This window comes from Cupressus sempervirens, chromosome 3 (assembly GCF_028749045.1).
Source record: "Cupressus sempervirens isolate cs-2001-9-10 chromosome 3, ASM2874904v1, whole genome shotgun sequence".
Classification (NCBI taxonomy): Eukaryota; Viridiplantae; Streptophyta; class Pinopsida; order Cupressales; family Cupressaceae; genus Cupressus; species Cupressus sempervirens.
In genome coordinates, this window is record NC_143120.1 from 33577524 (window position 1) to 33598740 (window position 21217).

The window sequence follows — 21217 nt, forward strand, 5'->3', positions numbered from 1 at the left end:
AGGTAGCTTCAATTAGCTCTAGTGACCTGAAAGAAATAATGTGCTACCAAGTATGCATGGCATCTCTGTTAGCATTTGTAGAACATTAATCTAAAAAACATCAGTCTTCTAAAATCTACCTAAAAAGTAGGTTACTTGAATGTCTACAGAAAGGGTCGGAAGTTTAAAAAGTTATCAAGGGCTGCATAACACACTAATTCAACCTATGCCTGGGTAACTGTAAATTCTACAACTAGCAGTTACCAAATGATAACTTCTTAAGCAGTCACTGTAATATCTCCCTTATAACGGACTCAGAATATTGATTTTAAATTTATGAGTATTAGATCATCCATTTTGTCATTGGATTGACCTGATAACATCATGGGGTTAGCCCTCAACTATAAAAGCCAGTAATTAAAACCATGTTCACAGACAACAAATGATATTTGTTTCATTAAGAAGCATCTAAAGGGTTGAAATATTCCAGCTAAAAGTTGAGAGATAAACAGTTGATTGTAAAAATCAGTAAAGCTGTGATTGTGCATTATGTAAATGAAAGCAATACATTATATGAAACTGCCAATGGCTTTGCATGAATTTTTGGCAACAGCCCTGTAAAAATGTTTTCTACGCACTCAAAATATTTGTTGTGGTTTAAATATTTTATCATTACAAGTGAGATGAGCTAGGTCTGAGATCTAGATTCAACTACACGTGCTACACTTATAAAGCCTTTAAAATTATTATAAACTGGAAAGGAACAAATAATAAACTTCTTAGTCACCTGCAAAGGCAGAAAAAATTAAACAATTTCACCCAGAAGCAAGCATGAACACCACTCTGCCAGAGAAAAGATTGTATTTGCTTATTAAAGTGCTAGGAAAAGCACACAATATTCTATCCCATCCAATCCATATATATGTAGCTCTCGTGATCAGTAAACAGAAAAATGCTAGTAGGATTACTGCATTTGCCAATTCCAAAGCAATTGTTAACACTTAAAACTAGTAAATTGTGTTTGCCAATTCCAAAGTGAGCTTTGAGACTAAATTGGAACAAAGATGAGAAAACCTAGAAATCTAGAGCATACATTCAGAGCACGCAGCACTTTCCTTTTCAGATATTGCATATTATTTACAAATTTTAACAGAGCTTTTTTGACTGCTGGGAAATCAAATAAGGCTCTAAAAGTCTTATCCCAGGAAGCTCCCGAGAATGTAGAAATTAGCCACTGCAGATGAAATCTCTATGAAATCCAGTTCACTCCTCAACCTTTTTCATAGAAATGAGATTCTAATCAACTGCCATGCATAGGCTCGTCATCAGTCAGTCATCAAGCGCTTTACAGGAAAGAAATACATAAACCTGAATGTACAGTTTAAATTCCTCCATCCAGAAAAAGAAGTCGCACAATTCATGGCTGCTTGTGTGGAAATTCACAGCACAAAATCAAATTTGGAAGGTAATGAGGCCCTCACCAGAAAAGAAAATCATAAATGTTTAAAGTTTTTCAACTTTAAACCGTTTCCTCTAAAAGCTAAAAGAAAAACTTTTAGCATAAAATGGTAATTAGCAATTATCAAGTTATGAGTTGGCACCTCTTTATGTCTGCACAATAATTCAGAAATCTTGTGCTCAGCATAGCAATCTCCAAATCCAAAGATGGCTCTAATATTCTGAATAAAAAACAATAGACACTGTTCCAACTTCAGTACAATCCCTACTGCAAAAGTCCAGAAGTGACAATATAAAACAGAACATACTCGTCCTAATTTGCATTGTTTTGGATAAATGTTAAGTGTTCATAGTTAGTTTCCCCTCAGAATAATGGGAAGTCACAGCTGTGAACAAATGAAAGGCATGTCCATCGAGTGTGAATTGATACAGATAGGATAATAGTGTCCAAGTTATGACACACCATGAAAATTTGAGATACTCGAAAAAGAAATGATGTTGAGGAAACAAAATATGCACTAGGATATATATCTGATAGTGAGAAAATGCAACTATTCCTGGACAGTTAACCGAAGTCGTGGGGAGCTATCATTCTTTGTGGAAAATGATATTTCAACCAAGTAAGAGTTCCAACACTTCAGTGATTTTTTTATTATGTTACAAAAAACAAGATGAGAGAAACAATTAAAATGCCTGATCAGGCCACAATTTCAAGTCAAGAAGCTGCAACTCTGGTTTTAGAAGTTTGCTTCCATCTGTAAAGCCTAGACATGTATCAGAATATTTGTCTATTTAGCTTGCAATGATAAAGATAAGTTTGTCCTTAAAGGAGTTTGTAAAACAACGAGAACAACATTAAATCAACAATAGACAGAATCATGAAGCATACAATAGGCTGAGAGAAAACTGCAAGTCAAGCAGTTTTGGGTTATTCATTTTCTCCAGGGAATACTTGTGGCACTTGTTGAATTCCACCCAGCTGAAAACATCATAAATTTCAACTTAGATCCATCCATGGGGTTAAATGAAACATTATTGTATTTCCCAGGGCTGGTGACAAGCAATACCAAGATAGATTCTAAAGTAATGATATTGCAACTGGACTGTAATGTCGCCTCTCCTAAAATTGAATTCAATAATTAATATTAAAAATAATGAACAAATAAAATTAATCATATGATATAAAGCTATTATTAATATAAATAATATATTAATATTTTAGTTGTCAATATAATAATGAATAGCACTATATAATAATAATAATACATTGATATAATGAAAATTAACTATATCGTTCATCTAATAAATGTTATAATGAATATAGTAAAATAAAAATTAAGAAAATATCAATAATTATAATAAAGAAATAAATATAAAATCAATAAATAAATATAAATTTAGCATTGATATAATACCCAGCTATATGAACTCGAAAAATAGTTCAAATATTGGATTCTCCAAATTAATTGATGGCAATTTGTTATCCAATATAGAGAGGATAGTAACTTGAGGCTATATATGGTCCTCGTGCAATGGAATCTAACGTTATTTTATTGACTATGACCTCTGATATATTATTCCATGACATAGGTAAATAAGAACTCGAGCTATAGTTCGGGAGTTTTCATTAAAATATTAAACATAGATGAGGCTAATACCATGGCTTTGATTTTATAAGCATTCTGGACTCTTAAAATTATTGACATTTCTTGTCATAACCGGTCTTTACCATGAATAGATATGGGGAAGCAATGTATACATTTATGTGTGAATGTTTTTTATATTGTATTGCTTGGTGGATACGTAGGAACAAAGGGAGAAACACTCACCTTGGGAAGCTGAGTCAACATTCCATTCAACTGAATCAGGACACAAGCTCTGCCTACCATCAGTGCAAAGGTTCTGTCCACAGATTTGGGGGTTCACAATAACCATCCAGTTCAATAATGTGGAAAACAAAGTAAAGATTATCCAATCATCTGTTTGGAAATCTGGCATAATCGGATATGATACAATTGCCAAAATAAGCAGGTGAACAATAGTCTGCTACCAATGGAGAATCAGATACAACGACCAAGTCTTATCAGTGGTTGACAGTTTATCCAGGGAGCTGATCCACAAACGATATATAATATTGGGAGAAATGGATAATATAACCTTCAGCTATTCGGTTAAAGCATAGATAAATATACAGCAACGACTTACATGATTTCCAACCTTTGATTGTATGGCAACGATTACAATAGTCAAACATCAACAAAGACAACAATTAGTGAAGTAGTGATAATCATGAAATGATTCGATTAGTAAAGGGGGGGAGACATGGATGAATAAACATGAGACACATCCAACTAAAACATGACTTATCATTCCATTTTTCAAGATATAAGAACACATTGTGTCTCACTTCTAGGGGAGCGTATAGAAATCTTGAAGTATATTGTGCAGTACAATGTCGACACCTAAATCTGATTACATCATTTACATAATCCTATTTAGTCAATTTCTAGGGCATTATTGATTAAGTATTTGATATTTAATTAATTTATGTCGTCCCCTAGTTAATTAATTTGATTAATTGACTATAGTCCAATCAATAATCAAAAGACAAAAGACAAACTATAGTCTAATTTATTAATTAATCCCTTTTCCTCTATTAAATTAAATTATTGCACAAACCTATTTAATTTAATTCCATTTTCGTCCTTTGATTAAATAAATCAATTAATCAAATCCTCCAACCATGGCTAAACCCCGAAACAAATCCTAACCTAGGAGCTCAAACCAAACCCAACCCATTCACCCATACTAATCCATCTTATAAGCTAATCAAACCCACTTATTAAACTCATCCACTTGCATTTCCCTATCCCAAGCCTAATCACCTCCTCATCATTTGTACACAACTTTAAACATGGATTAAGAATTCATAAACCAAACCTAAGTCCACCCACTTGTCACATTACTCACATCCCCAACCACATACATTAATCTCAACCCTAAATGCTCCTTACACATCTCTTACATGCTCATCCCCCTAATAACTCATTTGTCCCCACATCCCCCAAAAAGGTTACATTCCCTCCAAAATTCCCCTCCTCACACTCACTCCCATTGACAAGTGTCATCTCCTCATTGGCCACAAGGAAGCACAATCCATATGCTTCCCTTCACTTGCATCCTAGCACTCCCCCACAAATCCTCCACTTTGCATCTTCACCCTCCATTTCACTACCCCTTGGCCTATAAATTGGACCCTTCACTCCTCCATTTTCATCCACCTTCACATGCAAACTTATAATGCTAATCTAAAAGCTCAAACACTATCAAATTACCACTATTATGCCCATTTTTCTCCACAAATCCACATTTAAATCCATCACTAATCTCCATTGTTGAATCCATTTGAAGCTTGAATATTCATTGAGCACACATCCCTCATCTTGGACACATCTACACATAGAGGAGGCTTCTTGGTTTGCATAGTCTTTTTATTGCTTCCTTTGTCTTCTCATAGGTGTTCAGTTTGATTGTTTTGTTGAATGCTTGCTATTGTTTGGTACTCCATAAACACTACATTTTAGCTAATACACCCAAAGTGGAGAAAAATAAGTATAAAGCAGAGAAATCGAAATACAGATTAGATCATAGCAAGTCATTCAGAGAGGACAATGAAACCAGAAGGAAAGCAAGAATATTTGGAAGCATCTGAATTCTATTAAGAATATAAAGTATATTTATTTACTCCATACCATTTATATTGGTTTGTAATATTGAAATTACGGAATATTAGATATAAATGATCTAAAGAATTAATCGTAACAAAGGTGAATCATGGGATAAAATATACAATTGGAAAAAGCTTTATTTTCCCATCCATGGATCATTGAAGCTATGGAGTGTCAAGACCATCTCCAATCAGTCTTATCCGATATAACAGAGATTTTAGTGTACTCATGCTGATATAAGATCAATTCACCTAGAATATATCAAACTATCCCGTAAAAGATAGAAATGATATTAATATTAAATATATAATCAGAGGCAACTGTCCTACAAGGAATCTAATATATACATAGCTTTCTTGGAATAATACTATCATTGCCTATATCTTACCAATTACATAAAGCTTATGAGTAGTACTTCATAGTAAGATAAAGAAGTCAAAATAGTTGTCTCAAATTCCAAAGCTTCCCAACAGGGGATATTACATTCAAGTGCTCCATGTGGATGTGTCCCAGTGGTGCAGGTAATGTTCCCAACATCCTGCACACTTGCAGATTTTGAGTAGGCATACTTATTTTTCAAGACAGAAAGGCCTGCTCTATTAAATGCGAACAAATACAAAAACAAAATTATAAAGGAAAAAAAACTTTTATAAAAAACCCTACAAATCTAAAAAAGTGAGGATCGTCATTACAGATTAAAGACATTTCATTTACTTTCTAAAATTTTGGCTGCTTTTAATTTAATTTAATTCAATAGCCATCCCCCTGTCGTTCCCAAAACCTAGGAAAAACAAATGTCCCCAAACCGCATCCATCCATCCCCATGTGCCCCCATCATAGAAACTGAGAGAAAACACTACCATTTTCTAGTCTTAATGTTGTATCTTTTTGTAAGGGAAAATGTAGACATATCAGCACAATGGTTCAATGGACTGATGAGATCAACATGCACCTTGATGAGTTGAAAAAATTGAGAATCATTAGCAGTTAAGCTTGCAGCCCAATCCAAATAGGCTGATTCTAGTAAATAAAATGGCCAAACAGCTTGCTATGAGTGAGATATGTTTTAAATTCATGGTAATTTTTACAAAAGGCATATCTGCCAAGGTTTATTTGCAGAGTTTAAGCACAAGAAAAGAAACTGCAGAGAATGCACGATGAGTTTGCAGATGAATTATAAGACATCCCTCATTTGCTTTCACCACATTAGTGCAACAGCACAACTACATTAGAACCAGTGTCCAAAGCAGTCACATCTTTCCTGAGAGGTACCCAATCTAATAAGTAAACAAGCTAATTAATGATTTACCCGATTACTCATTAGAATCACAGAAACCCTTCAACAAGCAGGTCTCAAATTACTTCAGTACAAAGTCAATAAAATAGGTCCAAAAATGATATGGAAAGATTATGTGATGTTGGTAGACAGGAAATAAACGTCAAGAATGATGTGATGTAAAAAACAAATTTTATATTAAATTTGTTTATATGGTTAGCATACAATTAGGTGGTACTAGAAGCTCTATATTAGTCTCAGAATAAGAGATATCAAGATATCAGAGCAAATATCTAATAAAATAAAATTCAGTGCCAAATGTTTTATCGCACGTGCAAAAGACAAGTGGGAAAGTGGGAGAAGAAAAACAAATTCAATAGGCTTACAAACCTTGGAATAAGATATAGATTTGAAAAGTGCTCATGTAAAAAGGATGTGAAAGATAGTCCTCTTCCAAGTGCTGCATCCTTATTCTCTTGAAATCTCTCATAATCTGTGTAGACATTGGGAAAGATGAATCTTTGAGTTCATTGTCTACAAAGCACAATTGTAGCATCTTCAGTGTTCTTAAAATCTACTGTAGCGTAATTTCAAGTTCACTTTTTAAGGAATTGTATTTTTAAATTTGTTATCAATAACATTTTTGACCAACAAATGTTCTATTTGAATAATACTTTTGGATCTCTTAGTGAATTTCCTCGGTCAATTTTGAATATTCTGGATGTCTTAAAATTTCAGTGTTCTATCTTTAAAAGAAATAAATGCAGAGGGCTAAGATTATCTAATATTCTCCGTCTCTAGGTTTTGTCCAGCTATTGTCGTCAGTAAATACTATATCAGGATGTATCCCGTTAGTGTATCAAGATGTATCATGTTAATGTATCAGGATGTATTTCGTTAGTGTAACAGGATACATGCCTTCAATATCAGGATGGGGTGTGTGTCGGGATGTATGTTGTCGGGCCGATAGGGTGTGTATCGGGATCGTCGGTATCGGGAAAGTTCTTGTATGGGGTGTGTCGAGATGTATGCTGTTAGGCCGACAAGGTGTGTTTCAGGAAGGTTCTTACTATCTAGCCAACATGTTGTATGTGGCCGAAAGACACCTTCGGCAAGGTTCCTCGAGATGTATATATACCCCCTCTGAGATTGTTGTAAAGCATCTTATCATCATCTGTATGTAACGTCTTCTGACGTATGCAAATAATATAAGGAATTCTGCTATTCTATTCTACTATCTGTATGCATTGATTTCTTTACCCAGTACGGTAAACATTTGGCGCCGTTGCCCGATGGACTTGGAAAGGCAAGCGAATGACGAGTAATGCCAAAGAACAAGCTGAAGGAAAAGGACGAAATACACACAGCACAAGGAAATCTAATTTTGTCTCAGCAAGCTGAATGCAGAAAGAGGTTTTCGAAGATTGCTACCGACGGACATAGAAGTGCGAAAGCATTGTTGGAGGAGACTCGACAACGGGTGGAGTTGGTGGAAGAAGCACGGGAGGAACTTTTTGAATTGGTGTTCGCCGAGGGAAGAGAATCGACTAGCACGCTCAAAGTGCCGAAGGAGCAAGAGCGTAGAGTGAACTCTTCGTTCGCGATACACTTCCAAAAGGGACAGATTTGCTTAATGTAAACCCTTCTTCACCAAGCAGCACAGTTGTTGGGATACCAAGCGTCAGTGTCAAGATACCAAGTGGGAGTATCGGGATACCAAGCGTCAGTGTCCAGATACCAAGTGTGAGCGTCCAGATACCAAGCATTGGGATGGCGGGACCAAAGGAGTTGTCTAAATTTGATGGTGATGAAGCAACTGATCCCATCCGACATTGTAAAACTTGCGAAACAATTTGGAGGGCCAATGGCATAACAGATACAAACGAATGGGTGAGGCAACTTCCGGCAACCCTACGGGGTGTCGCAATTGATTGGTTTACGGGTACCGATCCACAAAAGTTAAGCAATTGGGATGACATTAAAAAGGAGTTCTTTGCAAAATTTCAACTCTTGCACGACGATAATGAAATTGTAACGGAAATATTCAATACTAAGCAGGGGAAGAATGAAACAATCCAAGTCTTCGCCAATAAGTTAAAGGACTTGATCAATAATATGGAGAATAAGCCGACTAATGGGCTACAGAAAAGATGGTTCATTGAAGGCCTTCACCCAAAGTTGTGAAAGAAGATGAAGATCGTGCCACCATCGACATACATTGAAGCATACAACCAGGCAATGAACCTAGAAAGTGAGCAGAAGACCAAGAAGAAGAAGAAGAATAGTTCATCCGATTCAGATGACGACGCATCTTCAGGAGAATATAGTAGCGATGATGAAGGCAACAGCAAGAAGGTCCACGCCCTTCAAAAGGACATTATTTGAATGATGAAGGAGTTCAAGAACATGCACAAGGAGACTAAGTGCAATGAGCTATGGTGCATGGAGCGCAAGAAAGAAGGCCATACGAAGGGATCCTGCCCGAAGGATCAATTTTGTGAGATTTGCCCGATTATGGGACATTCGGTAAAGGAATGTCTTTTCAACCTAAAAACAAGAACACCACAGCAAGTCTTCCTGACATAGGAAGCGTCCGCATCAGGAGGGAGCGGGAACAATAGTACGGAGGGTGCTACGTCAGGAGGATATAGAAATAATCGGTGCAGTAAAAACAACAACGACGGCAACAATAATAATGGCGAGAGGAGTCGAATTCAGTATGATGCGAACGGCCAACCAATAGTTCAATGCCAAGCATGTAATTTGTGGGGCCACTTTGCCCATGACTATACAACAGCGAACACACCGAAACTGTTATGCAGATGGTGCGGACCCGACAATCATGAAGATGCTAATTGCCCGAAGTCGGGAGTAAATTTGATCACCATTGGGATAGACGAAAGAGGTTCTGGCCATCACACAGAAACAAGCGAAGATGTACCCCGACCCGACGAAAGAAAAGAAGCGATTGGAGGAAGCGCGGGCAAAGATTCAAAAGGCAACACAGGCAGAGAAAGCACACCTGAAGGACACTACTAGTACCTTCACACAAAACTGTGCAAAATAGAACATCGTACGGCAAATGTTACAAACCAAGGTACCCGTCAAAATAAATGATTTGTTGCTCACTATGCCCCAACTCTGTACGACACTCACAAAGATAGCTCCAATTGCTAAGTTACCAACAAAGCAAGGACAGGAGAAAGAAGGTGGCACAAGTGCAGAAGATCCGATGCTGTTAGCCCTCTCATCCGGAGGCCATCCGGTAGTTGTCGAAATGGGCATTCTCGAGACTGTTTTGACAGACATGATTGTGGACAGAGGATCCGGTGTCAATGTGTTACGAGAGGACACTTGGAAAAGGTTGGGACAACCGACGCTGTGGCCACCTACGTTCCAATTATTAACAGCGGACCAACACAAAATCAAACCGTTGGAAGTCCTCACGGCACAACCAGTGACGATTGGAACACAGCAATTCCTGCTAGACTTTGTCGTCATTCCGCTGAAGAGGAGAGGGTACAACACTATTTTGGGCCATGGATGGCTAGTGCAAGCAAGGGTTAAGCACGATTGGAAGAAGAATACTCTATCAATGGAGCGCGGAGGCAGAAGATTCATAATTGACCTGCACATAGAAATGGTAGGTGAGGAAGCAACATCATCAAACTCAGAAGGTGAAAGCGAGAATGATGACGAGGGGAAGAAGATAATGGAACCTGATAAAGAGGGAGTATTGAGACTGGAAGGAGGGTCGAGTGAGGACGATCTAGACTCGTTGAATGGCCTTTTTCACTAGCAAATGGAGAATTACGAGCTCTTTCCGAGCTATAATATGTTAAGGGTCGACAAAGATGAGAAAGAAGAGGAAAATGAATGTCCGAAGGAATACAGAAAAGTGGAAGAAGGAAAGGCGGTTAAGGCTAAAGTTGAGGGGAAGAACATATAGTACGAACCCAAAAAAAGGAAAGATCCCACCGTACGACTGCACAAAAAGAAAATGTTATATCGAACCACAGATATAACAAAAAGGTGCCGACAACACGAAAGACACATCATATGGTCTGTACAGGAAACAAAGAGGAAGGGTTTAATAAAAGTTGCAACAATACGCAGTGGAGGTGTTATTGACGACAAGAAGGGGCAGCCGACAGAGTCCATGGTACCGAGCTTCGGGAACAAATTGGGCGATATGGAAAACCAGAGGAAGAGATTGTGTACCTTAAATAAACTAGATGAGCGACAACTGCAGGCACAATGGGCCACGGAAGTTACACAAAACAAGCAGAAGAGATGGCAAAAGAAGTTGAGTATGACAGAGGGAACGAGATCAAACCAGGCAAGTTTCAAGTGAAATGGATCAACGTGTCGTACCAGATTCGAGAAGTGGGTGATAACGAAGCAATGAAATTATGGACGCTAGATGGAAAGGAAGTGGTCGACACAGTGCATAGGTCGAAGATGAATGTCTACCATGAAGGCAATAACACACCTCCATGGACAAACAACTGAGAAAGGAAAAACAGTTGTAAATAATGTATATAGGAAAATAAAATATAGAAGAAGATGAGTAAAAAGTGAAGATAAGTTTAAAATTCAGCTTGGCATGCAAGTTTAAATCTCTAGTTGCCGAAATATAATCTCCAATCTAGTGTACGAATTTCATAAGTTCTCAGTTGAGCACACACAAAGTTTGAAGACTCTCTAATTAGGCTCGTACGGACCTTGAAGCTTGACTCCTCTGACACCATACGAATTTCCAAAAGATAAAGTTCTCCGTTACCATCGTACAAATTTGAAGGTTGGGCGTGTACGGATTTTCCAAGACTAAGTTCTCTGCCTACCGTATGGATTTTTGATATTTGCTTCTCTGTTTAAAGGCCGTACGGCTTTTGAAAATCTATTCTCCTGCTTATTACTGTACGGATTTGATCTGAGGGATAAGAGTTGCCAGCGTTCAGATTTTGAAACTCCTTGTTAGGCATGTACAGATTTTTATCTGTTGAAGAATATAGGCCTGTTCACTACCGTACGGCTTTTAAGCATGTGTACAAACATTTTAAGTGAATCATCGTATGGTCTTTCTTTTTTCTTTTTTTTTGCCCATGTCCATACAGACTTTAATAAAGCAATTGAAGACATCTTAAACCACCGTACAGAAACATGATGAAACCGTACGGCAAAGTAGTAAAACACCGTACGGCGTATTAAGTATTCACCATATGGCATATCCTTGCAATGTATTGAGTGTTCACAAAGCGTTAATTAGACCATACGGCCTCCCCCATATACCATATGGATACCGTATGGCGTCATAACAGGATAGTGCAGAATTATAAAGGGACCGTACGACATCATAAAGTGACCGTACGGCAACTAAAGGAACCGTATCAAAGTCTCTGAACCACACGACAACATTGAGGAAGTCACAATGATAGAAGCATAGTATTTGTCGAACAGACTTCTGTACAATGGGAAGGCATAACAAGGAGGAGTTTAGTTATCACTATTGTGAGTGTCTGGTAAGCTTAGCGTAGCACAGAGGATTTTGCAGGGAGAGTATAAGCAACCCAGTTGAATTAAACACAACTAGTCTAGAAGTTGCCAGTTGGTGCAATAAGAAAGGCAAATAGAGGAGCGCAGCCATACAGTGTCCAGGAACAAATGCAGAAGAAGGGTGTCAGAGGTTTTCTTTTTTTTTTTTTAAAAAATCGACGACAAATCATGAATGTTCAGAATGAGTAACGCATGATGCCAAACGGAAGGGAAAGACATGGAAGGTAGTAAAATGTAAGCAATTGGTTGAAAGAGTGGGGGATGGGAAGAAAATCACAAAAATGGTGTTTTGTGTGGCTTCAAAAGTGCTAATTTGGTCTTGGCGGTGCCTCGCCCTGTATCGCGACAGGGAGCGCGCCCGGGGCGCTGCCCCAGGACCCTGCGGGGGCGTTGCCCCTCAACCCCACTGGGGGCATTGCTCCCTAGACCCCCAGTCGTGGGAAGTATGACTAGTTGATGAGACCGAGAGCTGCTGCAGGCATAGTGTGCCAGAGGTGGAGAGATCACAAAGCGAAGCAAGTCCCTGGCAGAGTTGGTGCTAACATGCTTACAGAGAGAAGACGGGTAGAGGCTGAGCAAGAAGCTCAGGAGATGGCGGAGAAGGCTCAGGAGGAGATGGCCAACCAACTTGCCACCCAGCAGGTTGCTTGAGAAGCAAAACGGACAGCCCTATTAGCACAGCTCGAGGAAAGTGCACGAGGGAAGCAACAAGTGGAACAGCAACTAGCAGCAGCAGAGCAGCGGTTGGTAGCAACACTTCTAAGGACTTAACGAAGCAGGCTCATGATTAGAAGGAAGCTGAGTGCCAGGAGGTTGCATTGATGCTGAAGGAAATGGTGGAGGAGAACTCTCAAATTAGAGCTGATTTGCAAGTCCGAACAAATCAAGTGTATTAGCTTCGATGTAACTGGTCTTCGCAGTTAGAGACACAGCCTTTGGGTTCATGATGTATAAGTCCATGTTGTTTTTGTTGTTTTATGAATAATATAGTTAGTTGTTGGGTTTTTGTTGTGTCGTCGTCAGGAGACGACTTTTCTTTTTGGGAGGGATGATGTCATCAGTAAATACTGTGTCAGGATGTATCCCGTTAGTGTATCAGGATGTATTCCGTTAGTGTAATAGGATACATGTCGTCAGTATCAGGATGGGGTGTGTGTCGGGATGTATGCTATCAAGCCGACAGGGTGTGTATCGGGATCGTCGGTGTCGAGAAGGTTCTTGTATCGAGATGTGTGTTTCAAGAAGGTTCTTACTATCTAGCCGACATGTTGTATGTGGCCGACGGACACCTTCGGGAAGGTTCCTCGAGATGTATATAAACCCCCTCCGGGATTGTTGTAAAGCATCTTATCATCATCTGTATGTAATGTCTTCTGGCATATGCAAATAATATAAGGAATTCTGCTATTCTATTCTACTCTCTGTATGCATTGATTACTTTACCTAGTACGGTAAACAGCTATAGTATCAAATTTCAGTGTAGGTGCATGAAATAATGATCCATGCAGAATGCGCACAAGTTTGTCTCAAGCCACAATATTCCCTCATGCATAGAACACTGCACCAAGATGCCCTATAAATCTATGAGACACTCTGGCAGAAAGAATTTATAGAACTTTTGTTGTTGATTAAAATACAATTGGTGCAATGCATTAGACACTGGATTTTCCCCTAGTACAGTTTCCCAAGGACAATTGTGTTGTATATGTTTCATTCTTCGATTCTTCTTCTCTCATTTTCTTGTTCACTTTCCAAGTGTTGTTTAGATGTTGAAACTCTGATAAAATTTACATCAGAGAAGAACTTATAATACTTTCTCATTAAATTAACTCTGATTTAGAGCATATTCAATTTAACAAGCAGGTCAATATACTTTCTTGAACTTAAACAATGCCTTTTGTTGTTTCTGTCACTTTTAATCGCCATCCATCCCTAAGATACACTTAACAGCCCCAAAACTACTCATAATAAACTTAAGATTCTAATGACTATGCACAAATTGATGCAAGCACCAATTCCAACAGCTCCATGCAAGTCAACATAAGACCATCACATGCACAATCTTCAATCACACTCCGCAACTTCAAGAATTTATTTCAGCTTCAACAACAACATTGCCAATTCCTGCATCAACCTTATGCATTGTGCACAACATACTCATGCACATGCACTAATACGCTCAATTCATATCCATACGCATCTAACACATGTCTGTGTCTTTTCCACATGACTCCCCCAACCAAATGGCACCATATGAATCTAACAAATTGGTATGGTGCAATCCATCCATATGAAAAGCACACCATACACACAACACTTATCACCATATTCTGAAAGGCCTACCTGAAAACCTATAGTATAAATACACCTCGCTATACACTTCTATAAAGTAGTCTACAAACTAGTAATCCTTGTCACATCTTTAGACCAAATCTGTTTGTACAGCAAGGTGTTTGGCCAAATCAGATCAACAAATTCTCCAAACCTGATCACAACAACATATGTTTTCACCATCATCTCTATAAGTATTTGTACAATCACACAATATCAATGAATGAAGTACAACATATTCTTCATGATTTTTGCTTTCCCTATTTCTTTGGTATAAGTAAACCACCACTACTAACTAGGAGACATCTTTGGAATGTCTCCCTTGGAGAGGGGACATTTCTAGGGTGCCACCCAACAGGTACATTGAAGGGGCATTAAGACATCCTATAACACCCTCAGGAAACTCAACCACTTCCCTTGAATGTCTTAGACACTTTCAGTCATCCTCTAGAACTTAAAAATAGGGTATTTTTAAAATTTGATTCACTATCTTAATAGTCTAATGGACCTCACCACTCTCTAAACACTCAAAAAATCTATAAAAATAACCCTTGTTATTTAGACCAATCAATTTGTTCAGCTTCACTACTAGTTATCTAATGATTTGGCTAGAAACTAAAACAAGGAGGCCTTGGTGTTGGAGAAAATATAATGCTAAAATTATGAAAATGGAATGTGCCATTTAAGTATGTGTGGTGCCAATAAGGTCTGTGTGGTGTCAAAGTCCTTTATAGTTTAATTGGACTTGGTAGTCAGGTTACAAAGTAAGGAAAGAACAAGGGGCACTGCCCTTAGACTGCACTGGGGCCTCCACCTGAAAAGCCCCACCAAAACCCTTAGTCCCCCATCTCCAAAACCCATTCCTCCTGTTCCTAAACTCCAGGGGACATAGCTATTAGTGTTGTTCCATAATTTTGTTGCTACACACAAAGTTGTCCTCTGATCTCAAACAAAAATTGGAACAAATAATGTCATCATTTATTTATATAGCATCACAACAATTTCATCGTGTATGTCGATGAGATCTCATATATCGACAATAATAATATATATACAAGCAAGTTCAGTTCTTAGTGTTTGATGCTCACATAGATACCAGTTAAATAACTGCTTATTTGTTCTTTCTACAGGACAACTGTTTTATTATCATGGATTTATATTATACCAATTTCAATGTTTTTTAATTTTCTTGGCAAGGTCTTATCGTCACTTGGTTAAATAACTGCAATATTCCAAACAAAATGACATAAAACCATGTGCAACGAATGAAATTTGTTGAAGCCCTATTACCTTAACAAATATTTACTCATGCTTGCATTCCAACATACCTACAAAAATACACAGTGCAAAAACTTGAAATGGAGAAAATCAAAAAAAAAATATAACCAAATTTCATTACCATATTCGATAGCATCTAGAAAGGATCAGCAATACATTAAAGTTAAAAATGAGAAAAGGGGATAATTTTGATATAATTTTGTTTCAATACAACATTTTCAAGCATCCAAAACAAATAACAGAAACCTACGATACAGACTAAGAGTTGCAATGCAAGAAAATACTAAGACAGGATCTAAATTTGTAATCTTCACCTGCTGTTCATAGCATAGCTTCAATACTCCAGTTCAATATCAAGGTTTTAGAACTGATGTCATTTGCCCCATCTGTAGTGTTAGCTGGTCAAGATTCTTACGTGTTCTCCACAAATTCCCTTTCTCAGATGGACTGTCGTCTTCATCCCTACTAACACTCCCCTGACTCTCAGAATCAGCCCCTTCTGTGTCTTCTGCCTCTGGAATCTCAGTAAGAAATCGTTCCCAAAACAAATCATTGATTCTCTTCTTGTGAGACCCACTGCTCATACCATTATCTGTACCCTCTCTGTTATTCTCATGACCTTTGTCATTAGCCATCTTCTCCTCAAACACCACCTTTGAAGCATAAGTTGGCAATCTTGTCTCCATAGTTATTGCTTCTGAACTTGTCTCTCTATTATCTGTGTTATTCTGTGCAAAACTTCCATCCACAAAGTTGCCAGTGACCTTTTCCATGTCATCTGTGGTATTAAATTCAATTGGAGAAGAGAGGGGATTCAAACTTAAGTTGCATGATATATCAGAAGCAATGCATCCTACTGACCCTGTCAATGGTACTGTCTCTTTTACCTTTGAAGAACAGGATAATTCTTGCAATTTAAAGGAGTTCAGGTCTGCTAAGGTGGATCTATGGACATCTGAAAGCTCCAACGAGATGGGTGTATCAGGGAAACCAGAACTTGCATGAATCTCTGCAATAGCTACTTCTGGTGGGTGGTTTGAAAGATTTCCACAATGCTTTGATTCACAAAGATCACTTGCAACATCATGGAAGAAATTTATTAACGTGTCTGATGATGTCTCAAGCTCCCCAGTCAAATCCTTCTTGTAAATTTGCATAAGCCCAGACTTCATAATATCACTCATATGTGGATTATATGCTGTTAATTGACCATCCTCCTCATCACGTTCCCCAATGTGCAAGATGTCATCGTGCTTTATTATTTGACCATCCTCATCACCCTCCCCAATGTGCAAGATGATGTCATCATGCTTTGGCAGTCGCCTTTTCTTGCTAGCTGTAGTAATTTCTAAATTCTTCCCACTTTGCTCAACAAGTTGTGCTACAAATCTAGGATTCTGCATAGCCTTAGCTAAGAATGTCATTAATCTTTCTTGCCGCTTTTCCATCTGTTGCAGGCGCTCCTCTAATGATTGCAGCCGAACCTCAGTGCCCTGCTGTTGATTCCCAAGCCTAACTAACTCCATCACCAGCATTTGCTTTTCTTGTTTGAGATTTGTAATTTCATCTTCCAACTCACGATTCTTGATCTCAGCATAAGCCCCTAAACCTGAAGTTTCTGTTAGATGCTGCTGCTGTTGGCTGTGGCTGTGAACAGGCTTGCGCCGGTGAATGTTTTTCAGTAAATGCCTGCTACCTCTCGAAAAGTCTTCATTTGCAAACTCCCACCGCTCAGGATCAATTTTGCGAAATCCCTATTCAGTTAAAAGAAAATCATTAACAATGGGAAACTAATGTCTAATTTTAAAAGTTAAGTAAATTAAAAAGCCCATGTTTAATATATAATTCAAACCCATACTCTTTTTAAATCTAGCAAAATGTCCAGACTCCAAAAATCACCAACACATAAAAATCATTCCCCTAATTAATTAAAAGGAAGGTGCACACTTTATGCAATTCTGATGCTGCTGCTGTAGGCAGTAGCCCTCAAAAAACAAAAGCATGTTGATTAAACAAATGCGCATGTAACTTTTTAAATGGGCTCAGGGGCATCAGCCACTCCATAAGTTCTTTGTAATGTAAGGCGTTGTTATGCAGACATAACAGCAAGCAGTGAAAGTTGAAACAACTAAAACCCCTTACACTAATAAAATGGAACTTCATCAAAATTGATATATTGTACAAAGATAGAAACATCATAAACTATTTGTATTTATAAATTCAACACAATGAAGTGAGTTGATGTACAATATTTTATAAAGATGAATTGACAAAATAACTATTGCACAGACTTCAAAATGCCATAATTCAATCATGTAACTTTCTAAGTGGGCTCAGGGGCATCAGCCACTCCCTATGTGATGTAAGGCATTATTATCCAGAGATAACAGCAAGCTTTGAAACAATAAATTCCCTTACACTAAGAAAAAGGAATTTCATCAGATTGTTTTATTGCACAAAATATAAACACAATAAACTATTTGTATTTATATATTCAGCACAAAGAAGTGAGTTGATGCACACAAATTTTTATAAAGGTGAATTGACAGAAAGAAAAAATCTGAAATGTCAACTATGGTGCAAATTTGTTTTGATGTGTGTTTTGACAGAATAAGCTATTGCAGACCTCTGCAAATGCATATATATAAATCATAACCAAGTTGAAATAGTTGAGTGAATTAGAAGAATAATAAGATGGTAAGGCTCAGGGTTCAAACAAGAACCTATGTATTTAAGAGACCCAGTTTTAAAGCTTGGAAGCATGTATATTCTTCATGCAGTGGGTATATACAGATTGCAGAAGGAAAGCAATCCTCATGAACCGGGGAAATCACGGGATTATTTTTCCCACCCCCGCAAACTGTAAAAGCCTAGTCCCCATTCTGCATAAATGGCATAAAATTTTCACTATTCTGTCTGTCAACTATTGTATGCCTATAAAAATCATATTTAGGAACTGGAACCACCATATCACTAAAGAAAGATTTTCTTTTCAAACTAAGCCAGTAAGGAGCAGGACTCACGCAAATCCAATTTGTAAGGAAACCTGGCTTTAAAACGTGGCAGCAGATAAATTTTCTGCAAAGTGGATATATAGTTTGCTGAAGGAAAGCACTTGTGTTGAATCAGGGATTACACGTAGACTAATTTTCCCAGCCCTCAAAACAATAAAAACCTTGTCTTTCCTCTCCATAATGTGCAAGAAGCTTTCCCTAATTTGTGTAGCTTTGTAAAGGAGGTTCAGCATACCAACCATTCCATACATTCTTTATGATCTATTGACTTAAGTCTTATACGTAAAGCAAACTTCACATACTCAAAAATTCATAACACTAGTTAACAAATGAGAGCAAATTACCAAGCCGAAATTTCCTTATACAGTTTGTGATAGAATATATTATTGCAAACAAAAAATACCTAAGGAAATCACAATCAAGAATCTATTGGACGTTTCTTTTAATAGCAGGGTTGAGAAAATATTTGGGAAAAAGGTAGAGATGGATTTGGAATACCACTTGTTTGTGCAGTCATTGCCCTGTATTTTTAAAACATTGCAAATTGGCCCAAACGACTTGAAAAGCCATCTTATCTTATCTTCAGTTAGTCAAAAATGCAAAACGTGAATTTTGACAGGGCAAACAATTGTACAACAAAAAGCACTGCAAATTATTCATAGTATAAACGAAAAACCAAAAATACAATTGTGTATGTATTCACTACTCAACCATTTCAAAACATTAAGAGCAGGTCTCATTACTTGTATGAATAAATTGAAAACAGTGAAGTGAATAGATGTGGAAAAAAAATTGCAACCGTGAATTTTAACAGCGTAAAACAAAAAGAAGATAACATATTGACATAAAGAACATTAAAAGTCATCTTGTTCTTATCTTCTTTACTCACATTGTTAAACTTGAATGTCGACATGCTAAACAATTGCTCAACTTTAAGAACATTGCAAATCAATATTAAAATTAAAAAAGTTAACCCTTAAAAACATTGTAGGCGTGCATGTGTTTACTAGTGAATTCTTTTCAATGTTGAGACTCGTGGTAATAAAATGCAAACAAATAAGCGAATCAAACGTGAACTTTGATAGGGTATATCGCCGAGAAAGTAGAATAACACTGCAAGCATACAGGACCTTAAAACTAAGCTTAGCTTATCCCTTTTACTCGAAAATTGAAAACCAGAAAAAGTCAATTACTCCACTCTTTTTCCAAATTTTCAGTAGACTGCTATATGGAACCAAAAACGTTGTGAATTCAGCTTCAAGACATACTTAGTCATTGCAGCTTATCGTATCTTAAAAAAATTGGTAGAACCAGAAATCATCCGTGAAAGAAATTGCACTCACATATGTATTAAGTTGCCTGATGAAGCTGGAAAAATTGTTGTGCTTAAAGTAAGTGGGGAGAAGAACCCTAGAAAATTCGGCCGGATTCCACACCACAAAACTATTATTCCCAGGGCTCCAGGACACAATAGAATTCGTCGCCACATCATCCACCATATCAAATGTTTTCGTCAGAAAAGGCGGAGGCCCACTACCACCAGTACTTGACCCCTCCATTCTTCACTATCTTTACGATCCCAAGGAAGATCAAAACCCTAACATTACCTTACGCTAAAAGAAAAAGGGTACGAAACTATAAAATATTTTCACAAGGTCTCCAAATTGATCAGTGGCTCAAAAACCCAACATTATCTTCCCACTATAAAAGGATTCCGAATTGAACAAAGCTGAGACCTTAACACTATCTTCAGAAACGCAGGCTCGGTACTTGAGAAAAATAATATTAATAATGCGAAAAGAATTGAAAAAATCAACGTCAAAACCCCAACTTATTTCACAAAGTGCGATGCCTGTAATTCAAATTACTTTTTTGTACAGAAAAGGAACAGAAGCAAAATTCTACCATGCCACTAAATTCTGTACTGAAAATACATGGCTCTAGTTCAAGTTCACCAAAACCCAAAAGCCTGCCAATTTTTTTATTAAAGGATTCTACACTTCTTATTATTCTCAACAAAAGCTCAAAACCCTAATTCATGAAAATGGCAATTCCCAGGCATACAGTGCGTAGAAACAAAAAAAGGGTTCTCGGGTAGAATTTTCAGACTCCACAAAATTGGTATCTTTCGGTAGGATTTCCAAGGCAATGGCCATGAAAATCTTATTCGAGGATTTTGTAGAGTGAGACAGACATATTGAAAATCTCTATTTAACGTTGATTAATTTAAATTTTAATTTGCCACCGCATTTGGGGTGATTTGACTTTGAATTTGTTGGACTTCGTCGATTTTTTTTTCCAAATACAACGCCTGCAAGAGAATTCTCGTTGACCGGCCATGGCCGCCCCCGCGTTATTTTTTTTTATTATTTTTGAAAAGTAGGCCTTTTATGGTTTTCAGCCCGCGTAAATTTGTGGCGGGTCCCTCAATCGTGGGCATTAGGAACGTAAAGCCACTATTTCCTGGTTATCTGAAGTTAAATGGTCCATTTATCTACATAATTTGGTTTTTAATGCTGCATATCTATAGTTATTATTATTATTATTATTTATATGGCTTCTCTTTATAGTGGAGTTTATGTTTGGAATAAGGTATA

General features: G+C 37.5%; 1 protein-coding gene across 8 annotated transcripts; it reads right to left on the reverse strand.

Annotated features, from left to right (window-relative positions):
- Positions 1 to 823: 823 nt before the first annotated feature.
- LOC149564637 (heat stress transcription factor A-1-like) lies at positions 824 to 20805 on the reverse strand. 8 transcript variants are annotated; one of them, XR_016361880.1, is made up of 5 exons: positions 19964 to 20805; positions 15921 to 17360; positions 15619 to 15656; positions 1581 to 1658; positions 824 to 1283 (listed from the first exon to the last, which is right to left on the reverse strand). XR_016361880.1 is itself a non-coding variant. In XM_089818186.1 (3 exons), exons 1-2 carry the CDS (start codon positions 20177 to 20179, stop codon positions 15960 to 15962), a joined length of 1617 nt encoding a protein of 538 aa, XP_089674312.1. In that variant the 5' UTR covers positions 20180 to 20805; the 3' UTR covers positions 824 to 1283; positions 15921 to 15959. The 8 variants fall into 8 exon arrangements, 2 of the variants coding, with proteins under 2 accessions (XP_089674312.1, XP_089674311.1); XR_016361877.1 differs by having other exon boundaries at positions 824 to 1402; XR_016361878.1 differs by lacking the exon at positions 15619 to 15656.
- Between the last annotated feature and the right edge of the window lie 412 nt (positions 20806 to 21217).

What these genes read in the sequence shown, in the direction of transcription:
- LOC149564637 (XM_089818186.1), bottom strand. Translation starts at nt 20,179, where the DNA reads ATGGAGGGGTCAAGTACTGGTGGTAGTGGGCCTCCGCCTTTTCTGACG. An exon ending in TCAGGCAACTTAATACATAT is followed by an intron (nt 17,361 to 19,963) that starts GTGAGTGCAATT and finishes TTAACTGAATAG; the next exon opens with GGATTTCGCAAAATTGATCC.